The 24,711-nt window shown below is 48.6% G+C and overlaps 1 protein-coding gene across 1 annotated transcript in view; it reads right to left on the bottom strand.

Moving 5' to 3' along the window:
• HEG1 (heart development protein with EGF like domains 1) overlaps window positions 1-23,154 on the bottom strand; it is a 34,660-nt gene extending 11,506 nt beyond the window's left edge. The window contains exons 1-17 of the mRNA XM_035896303.1: window positions 23,148-23,154; window positions 20,959-21,234; window positions 19,726-19,950; window positions 19,128-19,379; window positions 17,450-17,758; window positions 16,722-17,036; window positions 15,284-15,610; window positions 14,038-14,346; window positions 13,003-13,332; window positions 11,992-12,291; window positions 11,111-11,455; window positions 8,744-10,111; window positions 6,364-6,483; window positions 4,636-4,730; window positions 3,278-3,336; window positions 2,641-2,801; window positions 499-633 (exon numbers count right to left, since the gene is read on the bottom strand). Of these exons, the coding sequence (XP_035752196.1) occupies window positions 499-633; window positions 2,641-2,801; window positions 3,278-3,336; window positions 4,636-4,730; window positions 6,364-6,483; window positions 8,744-10,111; window positions 11,111-11,455; window positions 11,992-12,291; window positions 13,003-13,332; window positions 14,038-14,346; window positions 15,284-15,610; window positions 16,722-17,036; window positions 17,450-17,758; window positions 19,128-19,379; window positions 19,726-19,950; window positions 20,959-21,234; window positions 23,148-23,154 (4,933 nt within the window). The remainder of the gene's footprint in view (window positions 1-498; window positions 634-2,640; window positions 2,802-3,277; window positions 3,337-4,635; window positions 4,731-6,363; window positions 6,484-8,743; window positions 10,112-11,110; window positions 11,456-11,991; window positions 12,292-13,002; window positions 13,333-14,037; window positions 14,347-15,283; window positions 15,611-16,721; window positions 17,037-17,449; window positions 17,759-19,127; window positions 19,380-19,725; window positions 19,951-20,958; window positions 21,235-23,147) is intronic.
• Window positions 23,155-24,711: the final 1,557 nt, after the last annotated feature.

Genomic DNA, 24,711 nt, shown 5'->3' with positions numbered 1-24,711 from the left:
CAAGGAGTAGCTAAAAAATAATATAAACCTTAAGCTTAAAATTTCTGTGAGGAACCCAGCTGAAAAATAAATTCATAATCATTTTCAGATACTTATTTTTAAAATATTGGTGATGTATTGATATAAGCTTGTGAGTTTAAAGCCCTTCTCCTAAGTTCGCTGAGAGTTCAGACAAAATCAAAACAGGCAGAGCTGCACGTCATCTCTGCTCTGTGCCACTGAACTGGAGCCCAAGGTAGTCGGGCCCCTTTCTCCCTCTTCTCGATCACTGTGACTCACAGCATGCTCCAGAAAGAGATAATATTATTCCTAGAGAGAGACTGTATCTTCAGTGTCTGCTGCAAAGTCCCCTAACTAAATAAAAGAAACTTGAGCTGCTAATATTTATTCATAATATTGAGCTTCTTGCAGGCACAGTGATACACATACGCTCATTTCCACTGGAACAAGAAGTTCAAGCAAAATTCAGGCAAAAATAGGTCACATAAAGAGCAATACCTCTGCAGGAGTGGTCCATCTTGTTGTATTTGAAGTACCCACTTTTGCACTGGCAGAGCGCGACTCCGTCGAAGTCGGTGCATTCAGAAGTTTCCTTGTCACATTCGGGGTCTTTCTGCCTGCACAAGCTGCCAACTGTCGGGAAGAGGCAGCCAACGTCAGCGCAGTTCTCTCTGAACCCAACGTTACGCACATTTGCTTTACCCAGGCACCACATTCAGCTCGTGAGCTGCTTTAATCCCTTCTCTTTTTTTTTTTTTTTTTTTTTTTTTTTAAAAATATTTTTTTCCCTCAGGAGACACTCACACGTTTTTATACAACTGGTCTGGCTGGTTAAAAGAACACAAAATGTGCAAACCCAGTCCCAAGAGGACCGTATCAAGAAAGAAATAAAATCTCACACATAACAGGCACCTTCATGGACATTGACTTGAAGAACAAGCCCATATAATAAAAAGTGTTTCCTATTCAATATGCACACTAATTGGAACTACTGGTATTACAATTTTTTTTTTTTTTTTTTTTTTTAAATAATATTTGTTCCATTAGGAGACAGTCAACATTACACTACGTCACCGTACATATCTACCGTCATTTACACAGGCAAATAGAGGGGGCAAATATAAATGTTTCGGCTCAGAGGCGGAAGGGGAAATGAAAAAGAAAAATTTGGTTTGGTGCAAGCTGAAACACATTCACCCCCTGAGATAGTTCAACAAATCCATTTTTACGTTTATATCAAGCAAAACATTTTGCTCAGCCCTGAACAATTTTTTTCCATTTCTCTATTAAGCACTGGATTTTTTCATTTTTCAGGCACAGAATTTGTCCTTTCATTTACATTCCTTTGAAGCAGTGTTTTACTTTAGAAAGTCAGATTTGTTACAATGAGCATTCAGCAAAACTGTGGGTGAATGATGGAAATTGTGTCACCAAATCTACATTTTTTACTGGGAGGTCAGACTAAATGGAATGAACGAATGAAAAAATATTCATGAGAAACAGGATTTTATGGAAAACATGTCACTCGTTTGGCACTCACCTTTTATAAACCTCTCCCTGCTATATCCATCAGCTTTTTTTTTTTTTTTTTGATCTGACACCTTTTCTTTTAAGTACTTATACAAGAACATAATTTGTTTCTTATTCTGCTTATTTCAAGTTAGAAGTAGACTTTACCAGAAGCATTGTATCAGAGGTAATGGCTAGATACAATCTGAGCGGGTCTACCAAAACAATTTAATTCAATCCACGGTGCAGCATGGCTTCAAAACAGGGCACGTTAAATTAAAGGCACATGCTAAATTTCTCATCTTTGTGTTTACTTTGCCAAAACAATCCAAGGGGTTTTCCACTACACCCGGGCTAAGCACTGATGGCCTTCATCCTCAAATCCAAACCTCAAAGCCTCGGGCCCTGAAGTCACAGAGCTCCACATGCAGAGGTTTCCTTGCAGGAGCCGATCTTCCAAGGGTGCTCACTCCCTGCATCCTGCGGTACCTCTCATGGCTAAATCTCCTCTATTGCTCCCTCGGGAAGCAAGGACTGGGAGGTGTAGGGCACAGGGCCACCACCTACCAGGAGAAGGTCCTGCACAACACCAATGTGCTTCCCCAGGTCCCTGTTCCCGTTTGGCAGGTAGAGGATTCCGTACAGAAATCAAAAGCTCTTAATTGTGAACCATTTTTACACCCTGCAACACTGAGATTGGGCAGGCAGGAGAGCGCAGCTCCCCACATAGCCTTCAGGGGCTCTAATCAGCTTCACTGAGGGGGTTTGTCTCTTGGCTTTCACACCATTTCCCTGGCTCCTGGAATTAAGATTTATGGGGTTTTGATCTGGCCGGGGCCTGGTGTCACATCCCAGAGATGAAAGGCTGCCCTACAATGCCTCTAATCCTGTGCTGGGCGATGTTTTCACAGAGAGGCAGATTTCTCACATATGCGGCGAAGATAAGGCTCCGTATCTGCACCCCTTTTGTGCTGCGTGGCTCTTAAGGTGGCTCTCATTTAAATAAGATAAAAAAGATTCAGAGGGGTTTTTCCAGATGCCAAAATCTTTCTCCCCCTGTTATAAAAGAAGCCAAATAAAACATCCCTTTCCCTTCCCATCCCCATCACAGTCCCTCCAGATGCTATTTACCTCTGTGGAGCAGTTTCAGGCTGGAGATGAACTGGCAGGTTTCGGTGGGGGATTTGCAAGCTCGAATGTAGCTTTTCACGCTGCTGACAACGTCATAGAAAGTCACGTTGGATGCTAAAGAGAACGTGGATTGCACTGAAACATGCACAAAATTTGCCTCCCTAACAGAAAACAAAACAAAACAGCCCTGAGTACCACAGGTCAGTCTGATGTCATCGTTAGCACCTTACATGTAGGATGCTTATTAACGCACATTATACATAGGACTCAACACAAGTGATGCTTATCACAGACACGCACACATACTGAAACAGCCGTGCATTGTAACAGACCTTAAAAACAGGACAAGCTTACACACAGAGAGGTAAATTTGGGGCTGGAAGGGGTGCTGGTAGCTCACTTTGAACCCAGCCATAAATGACTCCTGGGCAGCTCACAAGCCCGTCCCCAAGTCGCTCAGGCCAGGAGGGTACCGGGAGAGCCAGGCAAGGTGGTCAGGCATTCCCCATGCCCCGCGCTACCGCTGGGCTGGATTGCGTCAAGCCCAGACCCAACTCAAAATGAAGAACATGGATCTCAAGTTGAACATCCCAAACACTCACGTTTCTCATTCTTCCCCTGGTAGCCTTCGCCTTACCTGGTCGCCTTAACTGTGGAGTGGTGGTACCCCGGCAAGCCTGAGAGGGATCCATTCAGCTGCAAGGAAGGAGAGAGCAGCTGTTAGTGCCCCGGGGGATGATGGAGGGAGGCAGCCCAGCAGGACAAAGCACATGAGGGCCCTCCTGGGTCACTGACAGCACCCCCTGCCTTCGCCAGAGCTGCCTGCTGAGGCCGAGGGGGCTCTGAGCATCCCAGCAGTTCATCTGCTCAATATGAAATATGCACTGTCCTGTTGCCAGCAAGGGACGGACAAAGTCACCATCGCACAGCCTTGGACAGGAACAAAGACCTGGGGATTTTGATGTGAGCATCTGCCTAAGGCCCCAGTGTGCAATGACCGCAAAGGCCGAGGACGAGCCAGAAGCCAGCAGGGAGAGAGCCCAGCACGAGGCCAAACTCAAAGTGGTGCCCTTGGAGGCTGCACATCTTCCGAGGAGCCTTCCTCTCCCGGGATCCAGGTGGTTGGTTGTGTTCACTCCCCAGCATGAGCCACACAGGCAGCATCAAGGTGACTGACCCCAGCTCCCCCCTCCTTTGGCAGCATCTCCAAATCACCCACTCCAAAAAGAGCTGGGATGAACTGCAGCCAGCCCAGGAACTGCTAACAGGATGAACCCATACATGCAATGATCTCGTTCAAAAACACACAGAGACAGACCTATCCCCAGCCCAGGGATCTTTTTGGAGCAACTGATGGCACAGCCTCACCCAGCGCTTGCTCTCAACTGACTGAGGGCCACCTGGTTGCGTTACGATGGCTGGGAAACGCCACCAAGTGGAAAGTGTGTTTGGATGGGTGGTGCTGCTGCTGTGCTTTCATCCCATGGGTTTTGGCTAAGAGCAAGGTGCCATCAGCTGCAGTCCAAGCCGCCTCAGCACCTGTGAGATTTACCGATGAATGATGAAGCCCAGAGTTACTGTTTTAATGTTTGACATTGGAGGAGCACTAGCACCCTTTCGAGGTCTGGAATGAATGGCAATGAAGCCAGAAAACACTAGGAAAAGGTGGAGGCTACAGGAGCATGAACCCAGCCACACCACTTCACGAAAAGGGCTTCAGGATTTTCTGGGCACATATGCTGTCTTAAGCCCCACAGAAGATGGATCTCTCCGCTGCTGTCTTGACAGCCTGGGCAGAGCAGGGGAGAGAAGCGTGCTGGGATTTAAAAGCATACGTCTCACCAGTCCTACTTACACCAGACCAGGCTTAATAATTAAATGATTAAAAGGGCTGAATCCATGCTACAGAGTCTCGTGGCTTCCCATGACAACTGTAAGAGGAGCGAAGGTGACTTGTCCCATCAGCATTGCCAAAGTCCCAGCAATGACACTCACCAGCGCCAGGATTTCACCCTCGATGTGGAGGAGCTCTGTGTACTTCCCATGAGTACTATTAGGTTTCAGGGGGACTTGGCCAACGAATGTTCTTACTAAAATGAAGAATAAGACAAGTTATTTGGAACACATCTCCATGCTACATGTTGCTGCGGTTTCATCCACCTTACATGAGAGACTGTCTGCATGGAAAACCCCTTCACGCAGCAGACAGAAAACTCACATCTGAGAGTCACTGCCCCAGTAAAGCAAAGTCCCAGCCTTGGGATATTTCCCAAGGGTTGCTGCAATATTCCCACAGCCCCAGTCAAATTCCAGAGCTCAGTGCTGCTGAACAGCCACCATTTCATCACAGCGTTTATACATTTCATACAGAAACACAGACTAATTTAGAAGGACCCCTGAACACAGAGGGAGCTGGGTAAATTTAGTAACAAGACAGTTTCAGGTACAGAAGTTATTTATAATAATTTGGGGTAAATGTGACAAATCTTTTAGCCCTCCCTGCAATGGAAAGAAAGCAAATCAGCGAGTCAAAATAAAGCACTGTAGAAAGGACGTTTTCATTTTTCAAATTGTTGGACAGAATGAGCAATGACATTTGAAAAGAGGTCCAAAAGATGCATTTTTCCATGCTTAGATTCGTATTTGATTCATGGCAGCAGAATGCAATAATCTGAGCTGTCCAGACTCAGAGAGATAATATCCCTAAATCTTGTATTAAGTGTCATGAGATACTCGGTGGAAATGAGAACTCAGAGCTCCAGTTTTATGTTCCACCAGAAAAACAAATACGGTTGCAGATAACATTATAAAGCCTCCAATTCCTTCCCATTTTTTCCCATCCACGGAGCCTATCTTCACCACAAATTTTATATCAGACAGTTCTAATGTAACAACTCCGGGTAAAAATAAGATGAGAATCACCTTCACAGTATTTATATAATCTGCCCATATCCCAGCTCAAGGCATAATCAAAACAACTCTCTAAATTAGAAGCTGACACATTCCATCTCAAAGAAATGTTTCAAAACACCCTTCAGGGACACCTCACCCATGTTTCCTTAGCAAAATTTCCATGCCTCTAATCCTCGCTGATTAAGGGTCAGAAGAAACTCTAGCAAAACAAATTCCCCTTTACAATGGGACATTGTAAGTCCTTGAGGTGGCGAGTCCTCTAATAGAAAGGAGGGGGTCAGAACCTGAGTTCCAGCTAATAACTGTGCTGCATGAAAAATGCTAAAGGTACGAAACAAGACCTTGATCTTACAAAGACTTTCACGGCTGCTTAATTTTCCGCACATGGCTGATCCCACTGAAGCCAGGCTACACAATAGCCCCACTCACTTCTCCCAGGCCAAGCGCCGTCGCCCGGGTTTGCAGGGCTGGAAGCTACGATAAGCTGCTGAACGCTTTCTGGGGGTTGTAAAACACGTCAGGAACAGAAGGGGCACATCTGTCCTTACTAACAAGCCTGAGCCCACCGCTCTGTTGCTGTGTTTTTAAGAAACCCTCGGCTATCACTGCGCCTGCTCCCCAGGGCACCCCAACACGACGGGTATTAGACACTGCACTTGTATAAACAGTAAAAGGCTCTTGTTAAAAGTGGTGGTTGGGAGGAACATTAAGCTCCTGAACTAGTCTGAGCCTAGGTTAATTTATTTTAGAAGACTGCAGGTAATTATTTCCATCTTTTTCTCCCCTGGTTTTTCACTTCTGTTTTCTTACCTAAATTGCACTTTCCCTTTTCCAGCTCATATCCAAGAGGACACTGACAGATATAGGAGCCGTGGGTGTTGTTGCAGGTGGCCAGCGCAGGACAAGGGTTGGAAAGACATCTATCCACATCTACAAAAGCAGAAAAAAACCCAGAATCACAAAACTCATCAACTGTTGGGCTAAAAAAGATTAACTTGGCTCCTCTTCTCTGACCCCCCCCCACCCCACCCCACCCCACCCCAAGCAAAATCAGATGCTTCATTGCATCATTCGCACTTACTGTTTACCCCGTTCTTAATTATTTTGTTGGAGCTGAAAGAATAAATACAAACCACTTTCTCTTGAATAATGACTCAAAAGCCCTTGGGATCCAGTGTTGATCCATGTTAACATGAACACACAGCTTGTCTACAGCACTACTCATCTGCAGATCTTGGGGTGCTTCTCAAAGACAAACAACCCTACGGTTGTGGATGGAGAGACCAAAGAAGGGACCTCAATGGCCAGAGCTAGACATGGGAGCATGGGCATGGGCTCCTTCACCAAAGTCCTGCCCTTTTTAACCAAGCCCTGTTTCCATGTTCCAAAGCTAGTGCTTGAGCACTGATGCAATCTGTAGATTACCCAGTGATGGTGGAGGCAGCCCTGGCTGCCATCACATCCTTTACCAGGCTGCAGCCTCCTCCACACCGGGCTGGGGATGGTCACAGCAGCAACCCCAGCCTGTGCCACTGCTCGTAATGCACTTACTGCTGGGTGAGCAAGGGCTTGGAGAGCAGACACCAACTGTGAAATACGGATTATCAGGGGATTAATGACTGTAGTTTCAGATGCTTCATAAATTAGCCAACTCAAACTGCAAATTCTGGAGAAGATATGCAATACTTCCCTTTGAAAAAAAAAACCAAACACGTCCTGGTCAAAAACACTCCTCTTGCTGTGCGTATGGCTCGCACGAGCACAAACACACATCACACAAGCATGCAAGGGCAGGCCGCAGGCAGGACTGTGGACTTGTTGGCGACAAGGTGCTACAAGATGAGCCAGACAGTCACACACCGCTGGTACCTATTTTGCAGCGATGGCCGAGCACTGTAGCAGAAGCAGGAAGGATGGGCTTTGCAGTTAAAGCACGAAGCACAAGAGCCAAACCCATGTGGGGGTTTCTGGCAGTGCCACGATACCCTATGGCATCACGCAGGCCCTGCAGACCAGGCAGTCCCAAGTCAGCCTATGCCAGGACACGCCATTTGATGGCACAGCTACACCAGCACCAGCGAGAAGATTTGGTGTCTCTGATCCAAGCAGCCAGAAATGAGTGGGCGTATGGATTTCATACGCTGGATTTTCAAAACGCTGGATTTCACTTTGCCATCCTTCAGTTTGTGCTTTGTACAGTGGGGCCCAGGGTGGCTTCTTCTCTTGTGGCAGCGAGTGCCCAGGTACAAAGCACCACGTGCAAGGCAGCAAAAGGATCTTTTGCATTCTGGGAAATGGCAAAACTCAGTATATAAAGGAAAGAGTAACTTGTGTGAATCAGTTGGTAAAAAGGATATGTTACCTTAATTTTTCAACAAAAAAAATCCATCCCCCTACAGTGAATTTTTTTGCATGAAGCCATAGCTATAATTAAAACCAATCAGCCTGAGAAATAACCTTTAAATACTTAATTATTAGATGAAATACATATTAATGCCAATATTTCACTGAGATTAATGCAATTAGCACGCACAATATCCTACAGTGGCACAAGGGTCAGGCTCCTGAGCTTTAAACACACAATAGATTTCCATTCATATAAAACTTCGGTCTATGTCTTTACTTGGGAAGATAAGGAGCTTGGCGGCGGTAATAAATGACTGTAACAACACACCCAGCAAGACTATGGCACGTAGCCTACCAGGAGAAGCAACAGACCCTTGAGTAGGAGATTATTTATGAGATGGGGAGAAAATGACCATAGGTCGTAATAACAGGAGACGTTCCAACACAAATACCAAGAGCTGCCCAACTGCCTTTTCTCAGGAGTAAGATAGATATTGATTGATATCAATCGATATTGTCGACCAATCAACAAATACAAAATGCATCCTACACTTACCTGGAAGACCAGTCAGCTTTATTTTCTTAAAATTCTAAAATTTCAGCTTAACGTTTCTATCAGAAATGTTCACCAAAACGCTCACCCTTTTCCAGCAGTTCAGCTTGATTGCTAAACCCTTAGCCTAAAAATACCAACAAGGAGACCAAGTTCTTATCCTCAAACTCTGCTGACAACAGACTTATACATACATATATAACTTTCCAAAGACCCTTAAAGTGGGACCCAGGTGTTCCTGGACCCCTCATCCCTGGCCCCACCACTGATGAGTACCATCAGACATGTTACCTGTTGCCAGAGACGATGTCCTCAGCCTAGTTGTGCTACTTGATGGAGGAACAGTGGTTGGTTTGGTAGCAGCCAAAGTAGTTGCAATGTTCACAGTGGTCTTGCTGGTGGGAGGGGCTTCAGAAGGACTCGTAGCAGGGATGTTTTTCTCGGTGACTTTACCAGGCCTTACAGTGGTGGGATCCACAGCTTCTGTGCTTTCACCAGTGGTATACACATGCTTAGTGGCAATGGGCGTTTGAGCTCTGTGGGCTTTCATGGTGCTAGCATCACCTGAGGTTGGTCGGTGACTGGCTGGTGTTGTCAGCACAGGAGGTTTCACTGTGGTCAGTGCCACCGCAGGGATGATGACACTGTGGTTTGTTGCACTTGGTGAGGGACGAAGGGGTGCATCCGTTGGCCCAGCCCGTGGGGCATTGCTGGCCATGGTAAGCAGCGATGTCACCTTCCCAAAGCTGCCTCCCTGGGTGGTGGTAGCTCTCGGCGAGGCGGTGTCCATTACCATCGCAGGAGCAGACACAGTCACAATGTTTCCACCAAGCAGCTCCATGGGCACCGTGGGGAGATGAGGGGACCCAGTGGAGATGAAGGTGGTGCTGTTTTGGGGCTGGTGCGTGACATTGTGCTTGTCGGTCCCTCTGGGCAAGCTTCTGACCACAGTGGCTGTGGAGTGCACCCGCCTGACCACAGTCGTAGCTACAGAGGTGCTTGCCTCATCACTGTCGTTGGACTGCGAGACGGATGATGGTGATGAAAACAGAGGCAATAAAGATGCTAATGAATAAGATGAGGAAAGCAATGAGGAAGTGGGTGAGGAGGACGACAAAGCCTGCAGAGGGGGTGAAGATGCCATCGCAGAGGATGAGAGTGGCTCAGGTGACTCTGATGATGTAAACAAATAAGTTGGTGATGGTGTTGATGACGGCGAGTGATGCAGCGATGACACCGAGGAAGAGGCTGGAAATGCTGATGAAGATAGAGATGATCTGCCAGTGGTCAACAACTCAGAGTCAGTGTTGAAGAGAGTTGTATTTTGTACACTGCCAGCAGAAGCAGAAGTCAACAGTTCGGAAGAGTGTACCAGCAACGGCTCTGTAGATGGTTCAACAAGACTGCCATTGCTGGACATGTTGCTCCTCCTGTCCTGTGCCACAGAAGACTTCGATGGATCAGAAGGGTTGGAAATTTCAGAAAAAAAGGTGGAACTTTCCGAGGATTCAGCAGAGGTGCTGCTATTCGAGATAGACAGGAGAGTCCTTTCTCCTCCTCTGGTATATGTGGTTGAAATGTATGTGCCATCCGTATGAGAAACCGAGGTTCGTTTCTCAGCATCAATGCTACTGACTGGCTGATGGCTACTTGAAAAGCCTGGAGTAAAAGGACAAAATACATTAGAAAGACAGAGTAATATGAAAGTATTTTGATGTCATATTAAAATCACTTGCTAAATACATAAAATGTTCTTGTCTGTGAACCAGCCCATGTTCTACTAACAATTTAGAGCACCATGCAAGCAAGGTTATCGAATTAGGAGTCCTCTGCACTTTGTAATTCATTCTAAAATGATGAACTCAGACAGAGACAAGGCTCCCATGAAACACATAGGTTTCTAAAACACTATTCTTCCAGTATTGCTTTTCTAACGGGATTGAGCACTTAGCATTCTGTGATATTTTATGGCAAGCTAAGCAGGAAAACCCATCTGTTCTCTTTATCACTCATAATTTATAAAACTCATATCATCTCCCTCTTATCCTCCATTCCTAACGAAAGAATATCCATCTTCTTCAGTCGGTTTGTTTTTAGACACAGTGAACTTCATGCCTCTGCAGGATGAAATTATTACATTATGTTAATTTGCAGCTTATCATGAACTCATTGATTGAAAACTTTGCAGTCAGGAAATCCTAAATGAGTAGCACATCAGTCTGCAAAAAAATCAGATTATTTAGCATAAAAGATGCAGTCAATCTTACAATACAAATTTCAGGATGTACAGCTAAATTCAGCAATCTCTAAAAATAAAAAATAGAGTATTGATAATTTGGTGTAATTCTATACTTGACTTAGGTCATAACGAAACGCTTCTGAAAGCATCACCCTAAAGAAACCAGCTAGGCTGCAAAAAAATAACGTGGCCATCAAAACAGGAGAGTTTCCCTGCGCAGTTTCATGGCTTCACTTCTGGAACGATTCCCCAGCCAGGTGGGGTCTGGCTTTGAGTCCTTTGATGAAAACATCCGCCTGAGTGTACCTGCAGGTGGCATTGCATGTACTAATGAACGAGAACTTTGTATACAACACAGATAAATGCAGAACAAAGTGAACTTCCCCGGCTAGAACGTATGCTGGGAGACACTAACTTACTTGTGAGATCGTTTTGGAAAGAAGAAGTGGGGATCTTGGAAGAACGTGCGAAGAGTGTCTCCGTTGCAAAGCCTCCAAAGCCCCCACTGCTGGTGGAGGCATTGGCCGTCCTGTTCTGCTCCATCAATGCTGGCTGAGCCGGCCCTGAAGAGCTGGCAGTTTCGGTGTCGGAAGCGGAGCTCTCTGTGCCACTGGCCAGTGCACCATCCGTCACCGAGTGCAGCATCCTCTCTTCACCGCCAGCAGACACAGACGAACCGTACACAGGATTGGTGATGGTGATGGTGCTGGACATTCCTTCCTCAGCACTCGAGCTGCCTAGGGAGTGATGGCTGCTGCCCACGGCTGGAATAGGATTGAAAAGCAGGCATCTGATTTTATCATCTCAGAGCAGAGAGCACTTGTGAGTTCTACAATAATTCTGTTTGGAAATGCAGACTAATAAAATTGCACAGGTAAACCTGCATTAAATACAGATTAAGTAGATCTCACATATCTATCACCTTAAATGTGGATTTAACACACAGAGCCTACTCCAAAGAAAGAGGACTGTCCAAATACAGTGGGACAACTGGTACCAGTAGAGTCATAATGGCATATTTATGTTATCTATAATTATCACCCCAACCCAGGCAGGGAGCAGATGTGTCCTACAGCAAGAAGCTACACGTCTCATTCCTGAGACTTTTTTTGTTAAACGTCAGCAGCTGCAGATATCCAACACCAAGGAGCAGAATCACCACCACTTATAAATCCTGCCCACGACACCCACAACAGCTCTGACACGTGTTGGTGTCATATCAACCCAGGGAAGAGGGGAAGGGAGAGGCAGTGGGGGTTTTCCTAATTCAAATGCCATCCTGGAGTTCAGAAAGACTCACTGGAAGGTTCACCAGTGGCTGGGAAGTAGGTGGAGACCCTGGATGAAAGGGTGCCCTTGGGTTCAGGGTACCCTGCTCGGCTGGATGAGACATGTCCCGCTCCAGGCCATGCCGTGGAGGATGGGAGGGAGCCAGTGCTGGTCTCCCTGGCCATGTCCGGGTGAGACGTGGGGCTTTCCGCTGCTGTGCTCCACATGCCGCGGTTAGCTGCAGCCTGAGATGTCCCCTCCTTGTGGCTGGAGAGTGTGGTCGAGATGTACATGGTCTCAGTAGGAACACCAGAAATTATTCTTCCTCTCTCTGGAATTGCAAAGCAGAGATATACATGTGTGTATATATAAAAATATATATAGTTTGTATATTAATAATACCTTTGAGGCCTCAACAGGGACAAAAGTCTGAATATTTCAATCCCCACAGCAGAGGTGGCACTTGGTGACCAACACCACTTATTTGCTAAGTAGGGTTCCCAGGGTGATCTGTACTTTTCCCCTTTACACCAGAAAAATAAAACAGACTGGGGTGCATGGCCTTTCTGAAGGAGAACAGTGGCAGGGAGGTAGGACCTGGTCTCGAACGTCCTGCAGAAAATTCCCTTGGGTGGACCAGTGGATTTCAAACCACCTCTGGTGGGACCCTGGCAGGAGAGCTGAGGCTGAAACACACGATAACTGGGGTATAAGGAACAGTGAAAGGTCTGCCGATCCCTTACCACATCTCATGCCAGGCTCCCCTGGTTTGAGGGCTGACATCAAGGCTCCATGGCAGACTTCACATGTGGCCCAGAAGAGCTGCCTGGCCACCTGGTTCCCAACATGAAGAAGTGATGCCCCAAGTGCCATGAGGCAAATGACTCACCGACCGTGCAGTGCTCAGACGCCCTTCACTGTAAACCAGGCTTACTAAAAAGGCAACTCTAGTTTAAAGCTAGAAAAGGGAGGGTGGGAGCTCGGGAGCAGGGCGAGGAGGAGGGATGTCCCCCATGGCAAACTGGGAAACCACAAGACCCACCTGAAGCACTTGGTGATGTCAAAGGCACTGAAATGCTGGGAGAAAATGCAGGCAGCAGCTTCGTTGGAAGCTCACCGAGTCCGGCACCACTCTGCGAAACATTGCTCTGCCTCCCAGGCTCTGTTGCCGATGAGGATGGCAGAAGGACCACATCCAAGGAGCTGGTGCGGGGCAGAGCGGGAGTGGAGCTCCCTGCCGCGCTGGATGCTGTGCGGGTATCTGACATGGGCACTGTGCTCCTCTCCCCACTGCTGGTGGCTATCACTGAGCTGGGCGTACTGGTGAGAGGAGCATTGGGCAGGCGTCCTCCCATAGCCAAGGTCCCTCCTGCTGAGAAAGGGCAAAGCAAAATGGATTTATTCACCCTAACCTATAAACAGGGGGGTGTGCTCGCTTCCATCACCACCCTTAGGCTGACAGCACAGATATAACATGGCAGAAGGTCCAAACCTGGAGAAAACGCTAACTGTGAAGACACAACCCTTCCCTGTGCAAGGAGGTGCTGCTCACCGGAGGACACCCTGAAGAGGGCACTAGGAACAAGTTATGGGAGGACTGTTGGGTTTGCTTCCCTTCGGCACCTCTCCTGGCATTGCACTCCAGCCGCAGGCACCACACACCTGCACGGCCACTGGCGACTGAGGTGGGGTTATGGCAGCACCTAGCTCCCTGATTTAATCCTAAACAAAGCTCAGCAGGGCTGTACGGGGTCAGTAAATGCTGCACTTGCATCCCAAGGTGGGAGTTGGAACTGGCGTTGCCTCCTGCTTGTAGAAACACAGTCAACAGGGCAGAAATTGTGCTGCCTCCGAAAACACACCAAATCTGAGGGCCAGACTGCTCTTGCAGTAAGGCTGGGTTTTTCTGGCGACTAAATCCAAAGAACAGCTAATGCATTTTTCTCTGGAAGTTGAAATTTTCCTCCATAATGCCCAATGCCATTGTCCAGAACCTTCTAGCATGTCCTCACTCCTCCACACAGAGCAGAGGTTTGAGGTGTACAGGAAGAGGCCCCATGGGGATGTCAGAGCTCACCTGGGGAAGTGCTTTCCGAAGCAGACGGCGAGCCTGTGAGCAACGGGTCCATGGACGACACGGTGGCACCTCTGCCACCTCCACCCTGGGCTCCCAAAGTGGACTGCGTATGGTCTGGAGAGCTGATGGTTTCAGCACCAGTGGTGGAAATCTCTGCTGTTTGGGCCAGTCTGGTGCTGGCTGGCAGAGACCGTAACGTCCTCCCTCCACTCTTGGTGGCTGTTGTGGAAATGGAGGTACTGGTGGTAGGGAAATCGGTTCTCCTCTCTGTTGACAGGATGCTGAATGGCACATGGCTGCTTCCAGTAGCTAAGACATGATAAAGAAACAATTTACATTTTTACACATGGGAAACTATAAACAGACGAGCTTCCTTCCAGTAACACCCAGAGGCAGCAAGTACATAGACAAGTAGAAAATATGAGAAGATGTCAATCCAGAGAAAATAGGAAATTTCCAAAGACGTGAATCCTTCCTACAGAAATTTGTCTTCTAAAAAAACATGGTTTGATGCTGAGAAAAGTGCTGTTATACAAAAACTGTGGAACTACTAACACTGCGCACTTGATTTCACTGTTACGTGCCTGAGTGCACTCCACATTGCTAGAATAAATACCGTAACAACCCAGAAAAGCCTGGAAATCAGTTCAGACAAGGCACAAGGCCGAGAAGGGTGAAGGTCTTAGAGAATAAGTCTGAAGAAATGGGTTCAGGGGGATCAGACCCCTTCAGCACTGCAGTGGGGTCTAGGACCAAACAGTACCATGAAGGACCTCAGAGACCACATTCAAAGTTGCCTTAAATTTGTTGAACTGGTTCGAGTTCTGGGAAGCAACATGGTCCAAGGGGTAGGACAGAGGGCAGGAACTGAAGTCTGGTCCCTGGGACTGCAGGGACATGATTTAATCGTCCCTTGCTTAGTTCTCTTGCCTGTAAAATGGAGATAGCAACTGAAGATGGTAAAAAAAATAATAAATTGTGATTTGAAAGTTAGGTATTTTTCTTGGCATAATGAAACTTTCCACACATGTGTCCCTTCTGTAAAAAACCCAAACCGCGTTTTTCAGTCAAGCAAGAGCTGAAATATTTCAGACACAAAAATCACACTGCATCCTTCCAAACAATATATTCTGCACAGCTGTCACAGCTTTTGACAGCAGAAAAGAGTCAGGCGAGTGTAAGACACAATTACAGTCCTCCTTTTACTTACAATAAAAATGGTATTTCACTTCTAACCTGAACTTACCTGGGGAAGGACCTTCCGAAAGGGAGTGTGTTAGCAAAGAGTCTGACACCTGCTCCGTGAAATCCGTGGTTTCTCTGGACCCATGGATTCCATAGGTCTCTCGCTCAGAAGAGGCGGATGAGGATCGGATTGTGCCCAAGGACCTGTACGTGCCACTGCTGGACGTGGAGACTTCTGCTGCCCATCGGCTGCTGCCTGTGGCGGACCTCGGGGGCCTCCCGCCACTGCCGGTGGCCATGGCTGAAATGAAAGCGCTGGTGGGAGAGGAAGCAATGTGGTTTTTCTCTGTCGTTGAGCTGTTAACTGGTCTGTGGCTGCTTCTGACACCTAAGATACAATAAAACCTGGTTTGATTTGTGCATAAATACATTTGAGGGATTGTTTGCACAGTCTATGTACAATGTTCACTGAGGTATGGAATAGACCAAGTTCTCAACCGGAAGAGGTGCTGCCCTGGGAAGAGGCGAATCCCCTATGTTTGGGCACATGTGGCTTACAAAAAGCCATGAAAATCACAACTTAAATCCACATTTTTTAACTGCAGGCTGTGTACAATACCAGATTTATGCAATTAAGGTGCCTTTGAGCCTGTTTAAATCAGGAGTATATACCTTTAACTTCAAAGAAACTCTAGAGGATGAGCTAAAAAAGGCCTGGTTTAGGTTTTCTAGTGACAGACCAGAGAGCCAAGCTGCCGTCTCAGTGCCAGGCTGATGGCATGGCCATGGGGCCAACCCCACACAGCACCGAGCACCCAAGACCACACAGGGCTGGACACATCCTCACCCATAAGATGCTCGGAAACATCCCAGCACCCCATAAGATGCTCAGAAACATCCCAGCACCCCAGCCTGGTGCTCGACCCAGCCCGATTCACCCCCTGTTTAGCAGGCATGCTGCCCCAGGGCTCTCCCAAACTGCAGCGCTGGGGATGCCAGTATTTCACCAGCTCACCTGGAGCAGGCACTGTACCACGACTCGCAAAGTGACGGCCTTAATTGTGAATTAATGGTGAATGGTGGGGCAGAGCTCACTTGGGACCACTCCAAGGGCACGGTGCGAGGCTGTGGCTGCCGCGGACTCCCAAAATGCTGCCTCTCTCACAGACCAGCCTGCACGGCAGACACAGCCCCAGGCAATGGCTGCAAATCCCCAGCAAAAGGAAAAAGTGCATGCATGTATTTCTAAACAACGGCTGCTTTTCCCAGCACAGGAGTTTCATTAGCAATGAGGACATCGATGTTTTTCACTTTTTCACCCAAAAGCTGAGATCCACTCCCACCCTTCCCCCCAGCCCTGCTGCCAGCCCGAGGCAGCCAGTAATAAAAATACCCACATATCCAATAGCAACTGATGGCCGTATCTAAAGAAAAACAGCATGGGAATGTGAAATTGCATCCAACCCCAAAGCAGGCAACTTTCAGACCAACAAATTTACCTCTGAAAGTGCCTTCAGAAGCAGAGAGGGAGCTTGTGAGCAAAGGTTCCCCGGGAGGTGCTGGGAGATCGGTGGCTTCCCGTGAGCCATTGGGACGGTGTGTCCCAGCCCCCGAGGAGGAGAAGGTCTCCCCCAAAGAGCTGGTGGGGTTGGTGCTGGTGGCAGAGCCCCTTGTCACCCCGGCTGTACGGCCATTTGGGGGGGACCCTGGTGCCCCTACTGCCATGCTGGTCACGTCAGCACCACGGGCGTCCGAGGGCAGCGTCGCCTCCTCTGCAGCTGGGATGCTCTTGGGTTCGTAATTGCTGCTAAGGGCTAAAAAAAGGAGAACAGAAACATAAAACTGCATACACGTAAATGAAAACAGCTGGGTAGGTTTTACCCCACTATCAGTAGATGCATACAATGGATGTGAGAATATTCAATACGGAAATATTTAATACCGGCAAATCATTAAGACAGGGGAAAAAAAAAATGTTCTCTCTATAGGAACTCCTGAGGTTATTGCTTGCAAAATTCAACTGAAAGTTTTCAAGGAAAATCTATCCTCCTCTTCCTACAAGAATAATATTTATCCATACTTTCATTTCTGTGAAATGTTTTTAAACGTACAGAATGTGCCAAATACAATATTATTCCTCCTTTCTTTAAAATAAAAAGGATGTATTTTGTTTATAAAGAGTCCTTAAATAATGTTCTGAGTTGTACAGCTAGCTATCAAAACTCACTCGTGGAAGCACTTTCCGAAGCAGATGGCAAGCCTGTGAGCAGCGGTTCTGTGGCACCTTTGCCGCCTCCACCCTGGGCTCCCAAAGATGTCCCAGGAGACCAGGTCCGGCCTGAAGAGCTGGTGATTTCAGTACCAGTGGTGGAAATCTCTGCTGTTTGAGCCAGTCTGGTGCTGGCTGGCAGAGACCGTAACGTCCTCCCTCCACCCTTGGTGGCTGTTGTGGAAACGGAGGTACTGGTGGCGGGGAAATCTGAAACTCTCCTCTCCGTGGCCAAGACGTTGGACGGCTGGTGGCTGCTTCCAATGGCTACGGCACAATAAAAATCCTGGATTTGTATGTATGAAATTATAAACAGATTGATCCATTTTCTTCCCAGATGCTTACAGCACACACACGGATATTAAACATAGGAAGTTTTCAATCTGGCCAAAGAACTGTTTTGGAAAGGCATGAATCCCCTCGCCACAGGAAGACCTTGCATAAAACCCAGGGCTCACCGCCAGGACGGCGCTGCTTTACGAGAGCCGGGGCAGCTCAGCCAGGGAGAAACCTCACGGGACAAGGGCTGCGGGGACTTGCCTTTAAATCCCATCTTTCCTCTAAGACTAGTGGAAATTGGCCCAGGCTCTCTTAGTATTTTTTTGGAGCTTGCATATCATATCAAACAGTAAAGAGGGGAAACCTGAGCATGGCCAGGCTCCCATATGAGCCTGCAGCTCACTATACATCCCAGGGCTTAATGGGACACATGGAAAAATGCTGAAGGAAGTGCAAACTCCAGCACAAAATAGGGTAAAACAACAACTTGTAGACTAACCAAGCTCACTGGCAGCAACTGGGTGAGAAGAGGCGAGCTGGTGCTCCATGGAGGGCCCGGGGAAACGTCCCCACGTCGGGGCCACTGAGGAGGGCACCGAGGCTGGGGGCTGAGCCGCGGAGCTGGGCGCTGCCCTTCGGATACTGGACCTCATGTTTTCTGCAGGCACACTGCTGTTCCCATCAGCTGTGGCAGAGGGAAGGGACATGTTAATGTGAGAGCCCTGGGGACGCATTTGCTCCTGGCAAGCCCTGGGTACAGGATAAGGACTTGGCAATGCCGAGGTTTTCTGTAAGTTCCTGTGGAGTGGGGCGAAGTCTCTGGTTTGAGGGCTCTAGAAATAGCTAGTTGTGAAGCAAATGAGGGGAAGATGTGGAGCCCAGGGATCTTGGGTTTGTTTTCCCATACAGGTTGTTGGACCACAGGCGTCTCACCCCATCTGGCCAAGAGCAAACCCACCCTGCGTGGCTATGACCATGGGTGCCCGACCGCACGCCCCACTACAGCACCACTCAGGTGGGAGACGCAGCTCAGGTGGGACTGGGACCTCGCCTTTGCTCTGCAGCTGGCACCGAACCAGCCCAGACATCTCGCAGCTGCAGTTGCCCACCCTGCAGGAAACACAGTCATAAGGTCCAAAGACACCCCCCTCTCCCCCTTTTTTTTTTAAGAGGAAAACATCGGGCGTTTTTGACCAAATTATTTTTTCCATTGCTTTTTCCTGCTTTCAGCAGGGAATTTCAGCTAACCACCCAAATAATCACACACAGAGTGCATGCAAAACACAGCATCTTCCCTGTTTCAAGAAGGCAAAAGCTGTATAAAGGCTTTCTAAAGCCGTGGGCCAGCAATGCTCACCTCCAAAAGCGCTGTCCGTGGCAGGCAATGCTGTGAGGATAGGGTTTGTGGTGTCCCCCATGACATCCTGGGCATCCAGTGCCACATGGTTCACACCAGTCTGGGTACTGGAAGCTTGCGGGGAAGACTGGAGCTGTCCCAGAGAGCCAGGGAGGGAGGTGCTGGGGAGAGGCCGCAGCGTCCCCCCGCTGCTCCCTGCTGGGCTGGGTGAAGTGGCTGTGGTACCCACCAGTTGAGAGGGGCCACCAGTGCCTGCAAGGCAATGGGGGAAAGCAAATGAGAGCACAGAGGTGGGCTGAGCTGCCCACCCAGCATCTTCTGCTGCCACCCTCCGCTTCCCCCTGCAGTCCCCTTGCCTGTCCTCTGCCTACAGCAACTTCGTGTTTGGGAGCTGCACCAAGTAATTCCTAACTTTCAAGGCCAGGAGAATCCACATGGATCCTCCTCTCTACCCTCGTGCATGAAGCCAGCCAGAAAACTGCACATGGTGAGGATGGAGGGCTGGATCCAGCACACAAAACTCTAGTAATGCAGGGAAGCCAGGCTTAACCGATGCCCAGCATCCACCTCGTTCCCAGGCTGAACTGGGATGGCTCACCTGGGGGATGAGTTTTTGCAGAAGGAGGCAGCAGCACCGTCCTTGTCGCATTGTCAAACCCTGCCATGTCCCGGGCCCTGTGGCGCCCGCCCAGCGTCCTCTCGGCCGAATCGGTGTTGATGGTTGACAAAACCTGTGACATCCTCTCAGCAGGGGTGTAGGGAGAAGCCAGAGCCCTCTTGTCTCTCCCCTGGCTGCCTGCAGCATGGTGATGGCTTTCAGTGGCTGGAAAGCAACACGGAGAGAGTCACGTTCCGCCTGGAGAAGTTAGCGTGACTCGGCTCGGGGCAGCAGCATCACCCGCAGTGGTACCCAGTGGGACCCTACCATAGGCAAAAGACAGGGTCACAGCAGCATCTCCTGTGTTTCCTCTATTTAACATAGAGCATAATGCAAGAGGGACTGTTGGGAAGAGGGTTTCTGTCACCAAAAAATATCGGTATTTCAAAATTTGTCTTCATTTGCCCATGGCAAGAGAAACAGATTTTATTTTTTTTTTTTAAACATTAAAAATACAAGGCAGTAAATAGCTTATGCTAGGATGGCCAGCAGCTGGCAGCCTGGGCGTGCCAGCTCCACACTCTAGTCCCTGAGCAGGAAAAAAAAATAATTAGGAATTAAAACATTAAAGACAAACTCTATGCTCATATCTCAGCGAGACACTTCATCTGGGGATATTAAGAAAAAACCTGAAATGGGGACAGGGCAACCAGCATAGCCTTGTCCTGCTGGTGTGGGAAACAGGCTTTGATTTAGTGCATACTTAAGGGAGTACGTTAGTTTACGCATGATCACAGTCCCACCAAAAGCGGTGAAGATTATGAACAAGCCCAAAGGTAAGTGTTCACTTCCATGATCTCCACGTGAAGACCTCAGCTACAAATCATGATGCAGCTGCTCAGATATTTTTAACTTGGGCCCTAGATTTTTAATCTAGGTTGAGTTTGCAATGGGGTTCAGCTCTTCCCAGGAGGAGGCATGGGGATGCAGGGGGGTCTCTGCTCTGCTTTGAGGTCCTCGGATGGGCAAGACTCTCTGGGGTGCTGCTGGGTGGTGAATAATGACAGTGGCAGCTCCCCAAAATTACCTTCACTGTAACATTAAAAAAAAACCCCAACAAACCAGCTTTGCCAGGATTGTATTTCTTCCAAAAATCTGAGTTTCTAGCAACAGGGCAAGAATACTTCCTAACCCACTGGCTACCCTTGGTCCGTCGGTGTCAATAAAACTCACCGGGAGGATGGCGGCGGGCAGGCAGGCGAGTCGGTGTCCCAGCAGATGGGCTATCCAACGGCTTTGCTCCCGACAGGGTGAAATCCCCACCACCAGCAGGGGGACTGACGTGCCCCGTGACCCCACTCGCTGCCGGCATCGCACCATGCCTGGCAGGCGACGATGCTTGCTCCCTGCTCCCGGCCGGCATCGTCACCAGCTCCATGCTGTCCACAAGAGCACCAGAAGTCCTTATCTCCATGTCTGAACTTCTTGCCTGGTGGCTGCTTTCAATGACTGAAGGGAAAACCAAGAAAAAATTAAAATCCCATCGGTCCTGGACATGCAGGCTGAGCTTGTTGAAGTAACACCGAGGCCAAGCTCTGATCTCATTTACACTGGAGAAAATTTTGCATAATCAAAACACAGACATGAAATTTATTTTTGGATTCACACCAATGGAAATTAGATTGGTCCGTGGGGCCAAATGCTGAAACCCACCTTTGTGTGTATTCACTTCAGCACCCCCACGCTTTTTTGTGTGTTAGGAGGAATAAATCTTTAAAGGAGAAAAAAAAAAGCCTTAAGCAAATAACCAAAGGAGATACGTGCAGTGTGGAGTCCATGGGAGGAGCATGTAGGTCTCCAGAGTTGATGGCCAGCTGGGGGCCAGCACAGCCCATGTGCCCCATCCTGCGGGCGTGATGAGAGCCGGGAGGGCCCCGCAGCTCTTCCCCTCTCTCCGCCCAGCCAGGGCTTGCTGGATGCCTGACCTCAAATGCCACTGCCTCCAGAGAGCCAGTGTGAAGCTGCCCAAGAGCTGCAGGGCAAGCAGAAGGGTTGGTGTAACTCATCCAGCCACCATAGGGCACCAGGGCAGAAGAGATCAACATATGGTGTGGATTACACTGGCCATCCAGGTGCTGAAGCACCCCAAGGTAATGGACATTTTGGCATATCTGACATTATTGTCTACCAGAACATGAGAAACAAGATGGAGAAGAAGTTTGTGCATTTGCAGGTCCATTTTCTGCGATCAAACGTGGCCAGAGCCCCTGCTCCATCCTAAAAGTGTTTGGGTCTGCTCTGTTGCTCCTGCTGGAAGACTGCTCCAAACTCCCACGTCTCCCATCATCCAGGATCGTTTTCTCATTTCATGAGAAAATTAATAACACAATTATGGAATAACTGGTTCCCAAGTTGGTTCCCAAGCCAGCATTAGCCTTTAGCTTAGCTCGCTTTTGCCCTCCCTCCGCTTGCTCCCCACTGTGCTGATGTGTAACAACATTAATCTCATCCCCTTTTTGCACAAATTTCTTCTGCATTTCTACCATCTGCTGTATGTCATGGACCCAAAAATGACTTCTCCCAGGGAGGTCAACCAGCATTACATGCTTTACAGGATTTCTAAAAGCACACAGATGGCTAGAATATAAACATGTTCCCAAACCGGGCCCTAAGCAAGGACTGAAGACATTACTCAGTAGCCAACTTCTCAGCTCAATCATTAACGCGGTCGCTGTAGCTTCAGCCTTGGGTCTGCCATCCAGCCTGATACTGCCTGGCATGGAGCATCTACTGACAGCTGCCATGAGTGGTTCCAGTGAGATTTCCCAGGGGAACTGGGGTTTCCAGCCTGCTGTACCAGCCACGGCTGCTGAGGGATTTCCCTGCACATCAGTCACATGAAAACTAGCAGCGACTGTCCCTGCCCTACGTTACAGTCCCGATGCTTGGCTGGCACTGCAGCCTCAGATGCTCTTCAAAGTCCACAGCAAATCAAAGCAAGTCCAAATCACCACTGTGTCATCTGAAATGGCGAGATCCCAGTTTTGCCCATCTTCCTTACAACCAAAACGCAATCTCTGGACTGGAATAGCCCATAGCATGCTACACAACTGCAATTTAGGGCAGCAGGGTCTGAAGCCTCTTAAGAAACTGAGAAAAGTGATATAGGGAGAGGAACTCTCCCCACTTTGCAGCTCGAATATCCACCAGACTATGGGACGTAACCTGCCTGGCATGCACACGGCATCTCAAATCAGGGCTGCGGGTGATACACAGGCGGTGGCTAAAGGCCATTCAAAGTTGTCATGCACATCTGTCCTTGGCCTCCAGGCACTTTCTGTAAGAAAGCTGTGCCTCGGAGAAACCCCCATGGGACACCTACCCCTCCTTGCCTTGCGTGTCTCCCTTTGGGGTTGCTGTACCTGCCATGCCAGAGGTGGCAATTTTGGGAGCGGTGTCCTCGCTCCTTCTGCAATAGCTTCAGTGGGAACTCACCCAGAAAAAAAGAGATATGGAGATAGGACAGTCTGCATTGCATCCCAGGGGGCTGAGCACCACAAGACCCAAGGAGACAAGAGCTGCAGTGGAGCAGAGCCCCTCGGGTGCTTTTATGACAGCCCCAGCTGCGATGCCCACCTTGCTGAGCACATCCAGCGGCTGCTGCTGTTTGGAGCCTGCCCTGTCCCACCAGCCAGTTCCTGTCCCATGTAACAAGCTGCTTGCTGCTGCCCCTTGGATGAAGGGATGAGAAGTCACAGGGGACGCTCGCTACGCTCATTTGCAAGCCAATACCCAGCCTGTAATTGTAGCCCACAAGTCCATTTATAGCAGCCCTGATGCTGAAAAATTTGGGTGTGCTGGAGGGCGGCACACTGAATTTCCCTCCATTCCCCCCTCACTAAAAGCTTTCAGCTGTGCAACCCATGCTTACCGTGCCCCAGCAGCCAGCTTTGCTGCACAGAAAAAAAGGCAAAGCAGCAGTTACTTAAAGAAACCCTTAGGGGATGAGAATAGACAGAGGGAAATTTGCTTTCTCAGGTTGCCAAGTCATTTGTCAACAAGCACTCCAGCCAGGCACGCTAAAATATATAGCGGGGCACTGCAGCAGGCATTTAATTGCCACTTCTTAAAAATAACCCTGAAAATGCCAGCAAGCAGTACCTTCAGCTGTGACCCTCGATTGAACGGCAACTGGTTTGAAAGTAAAATGCTGCTGGTTGCTTGTCTGGTTGTTGTTTGCCCTGCAAATCCACCCCGGAGTTTTCTCTATCCTCTTTTGGCTCTGCAGAGCTGCTGGGAATAAACTGAAGCAAAACCCTTCCCCTTATCACGGGCGCCAGCAAACCTGGCTTTGAGCGCAGCCAGGGAGTGGATGGGCTGAATAAGAAGGTATTATTTACACAGGCTTTTTAGAGTCATCTGGCATTTTTAACTCTGCCCTGCAAGGTACGCCAGGCTCTGGGGCAGGGAGGAAAACCTTGTGCCAGAATGGGCTCCGCTCCCCAGTTTGGTGGGTGCAGAGCATGAGCCATACTGGAAAATCCAACCCACAGCATGTAGTAAGAAAACCCGAAAAGATCAGGCTGCTCAACAAAATAGACATGAAATCTCAGCTCATCACAGAGCCATCAAGCCTGCCAGAAGTGCAAGACTACTGCAATCTCCTCTTTGACTTGCCCACAGAAATTAGCCTTCAAAGATGACTCTCTGCTGTAGCGGATGGACCAGATGCAAACTTCTAAAAAAATAAATACAGGACCATCTGGCCTCTCCTGATGCATTAAAGGCTTAAAGGAGAGCGGCCCTTTAGCTCAGGTACCGATTTGTCACTAACAATTTCATCACATCCTAAGCCGCCAACTGCTTTCTGCATTTTAGCTCCACGCAACTGCAGCCACCGAGAGAATTATTTGACTCCCAGCGCAAAACCCTCCTGCCACCCACCGCACCAGTGTTTTCCTTCCCAGTTAAAACTAGCAGTGATGC

This window comes from Egretta garzetta, unplaced genomic scaffold (assembly GCF_000687185.1).
Source record: "Egretta garzetta isolate BGI_Z169 unplaced genomic scaffold, ASM68718v1 scaffold326, whole genome shotgun sequence".
NCBI classification, from domain to species: Eukaryota; Metazoa; Chordata; class Aves; order Pelecaniformes; family Ardeidae; genus Egretta; species Egretta garzetta.
The sequence above is the reverse complement of the archived record's forward strand: the minus strand, read 5'-3'. Positions and strand labels throughout refer to the sequence as shown.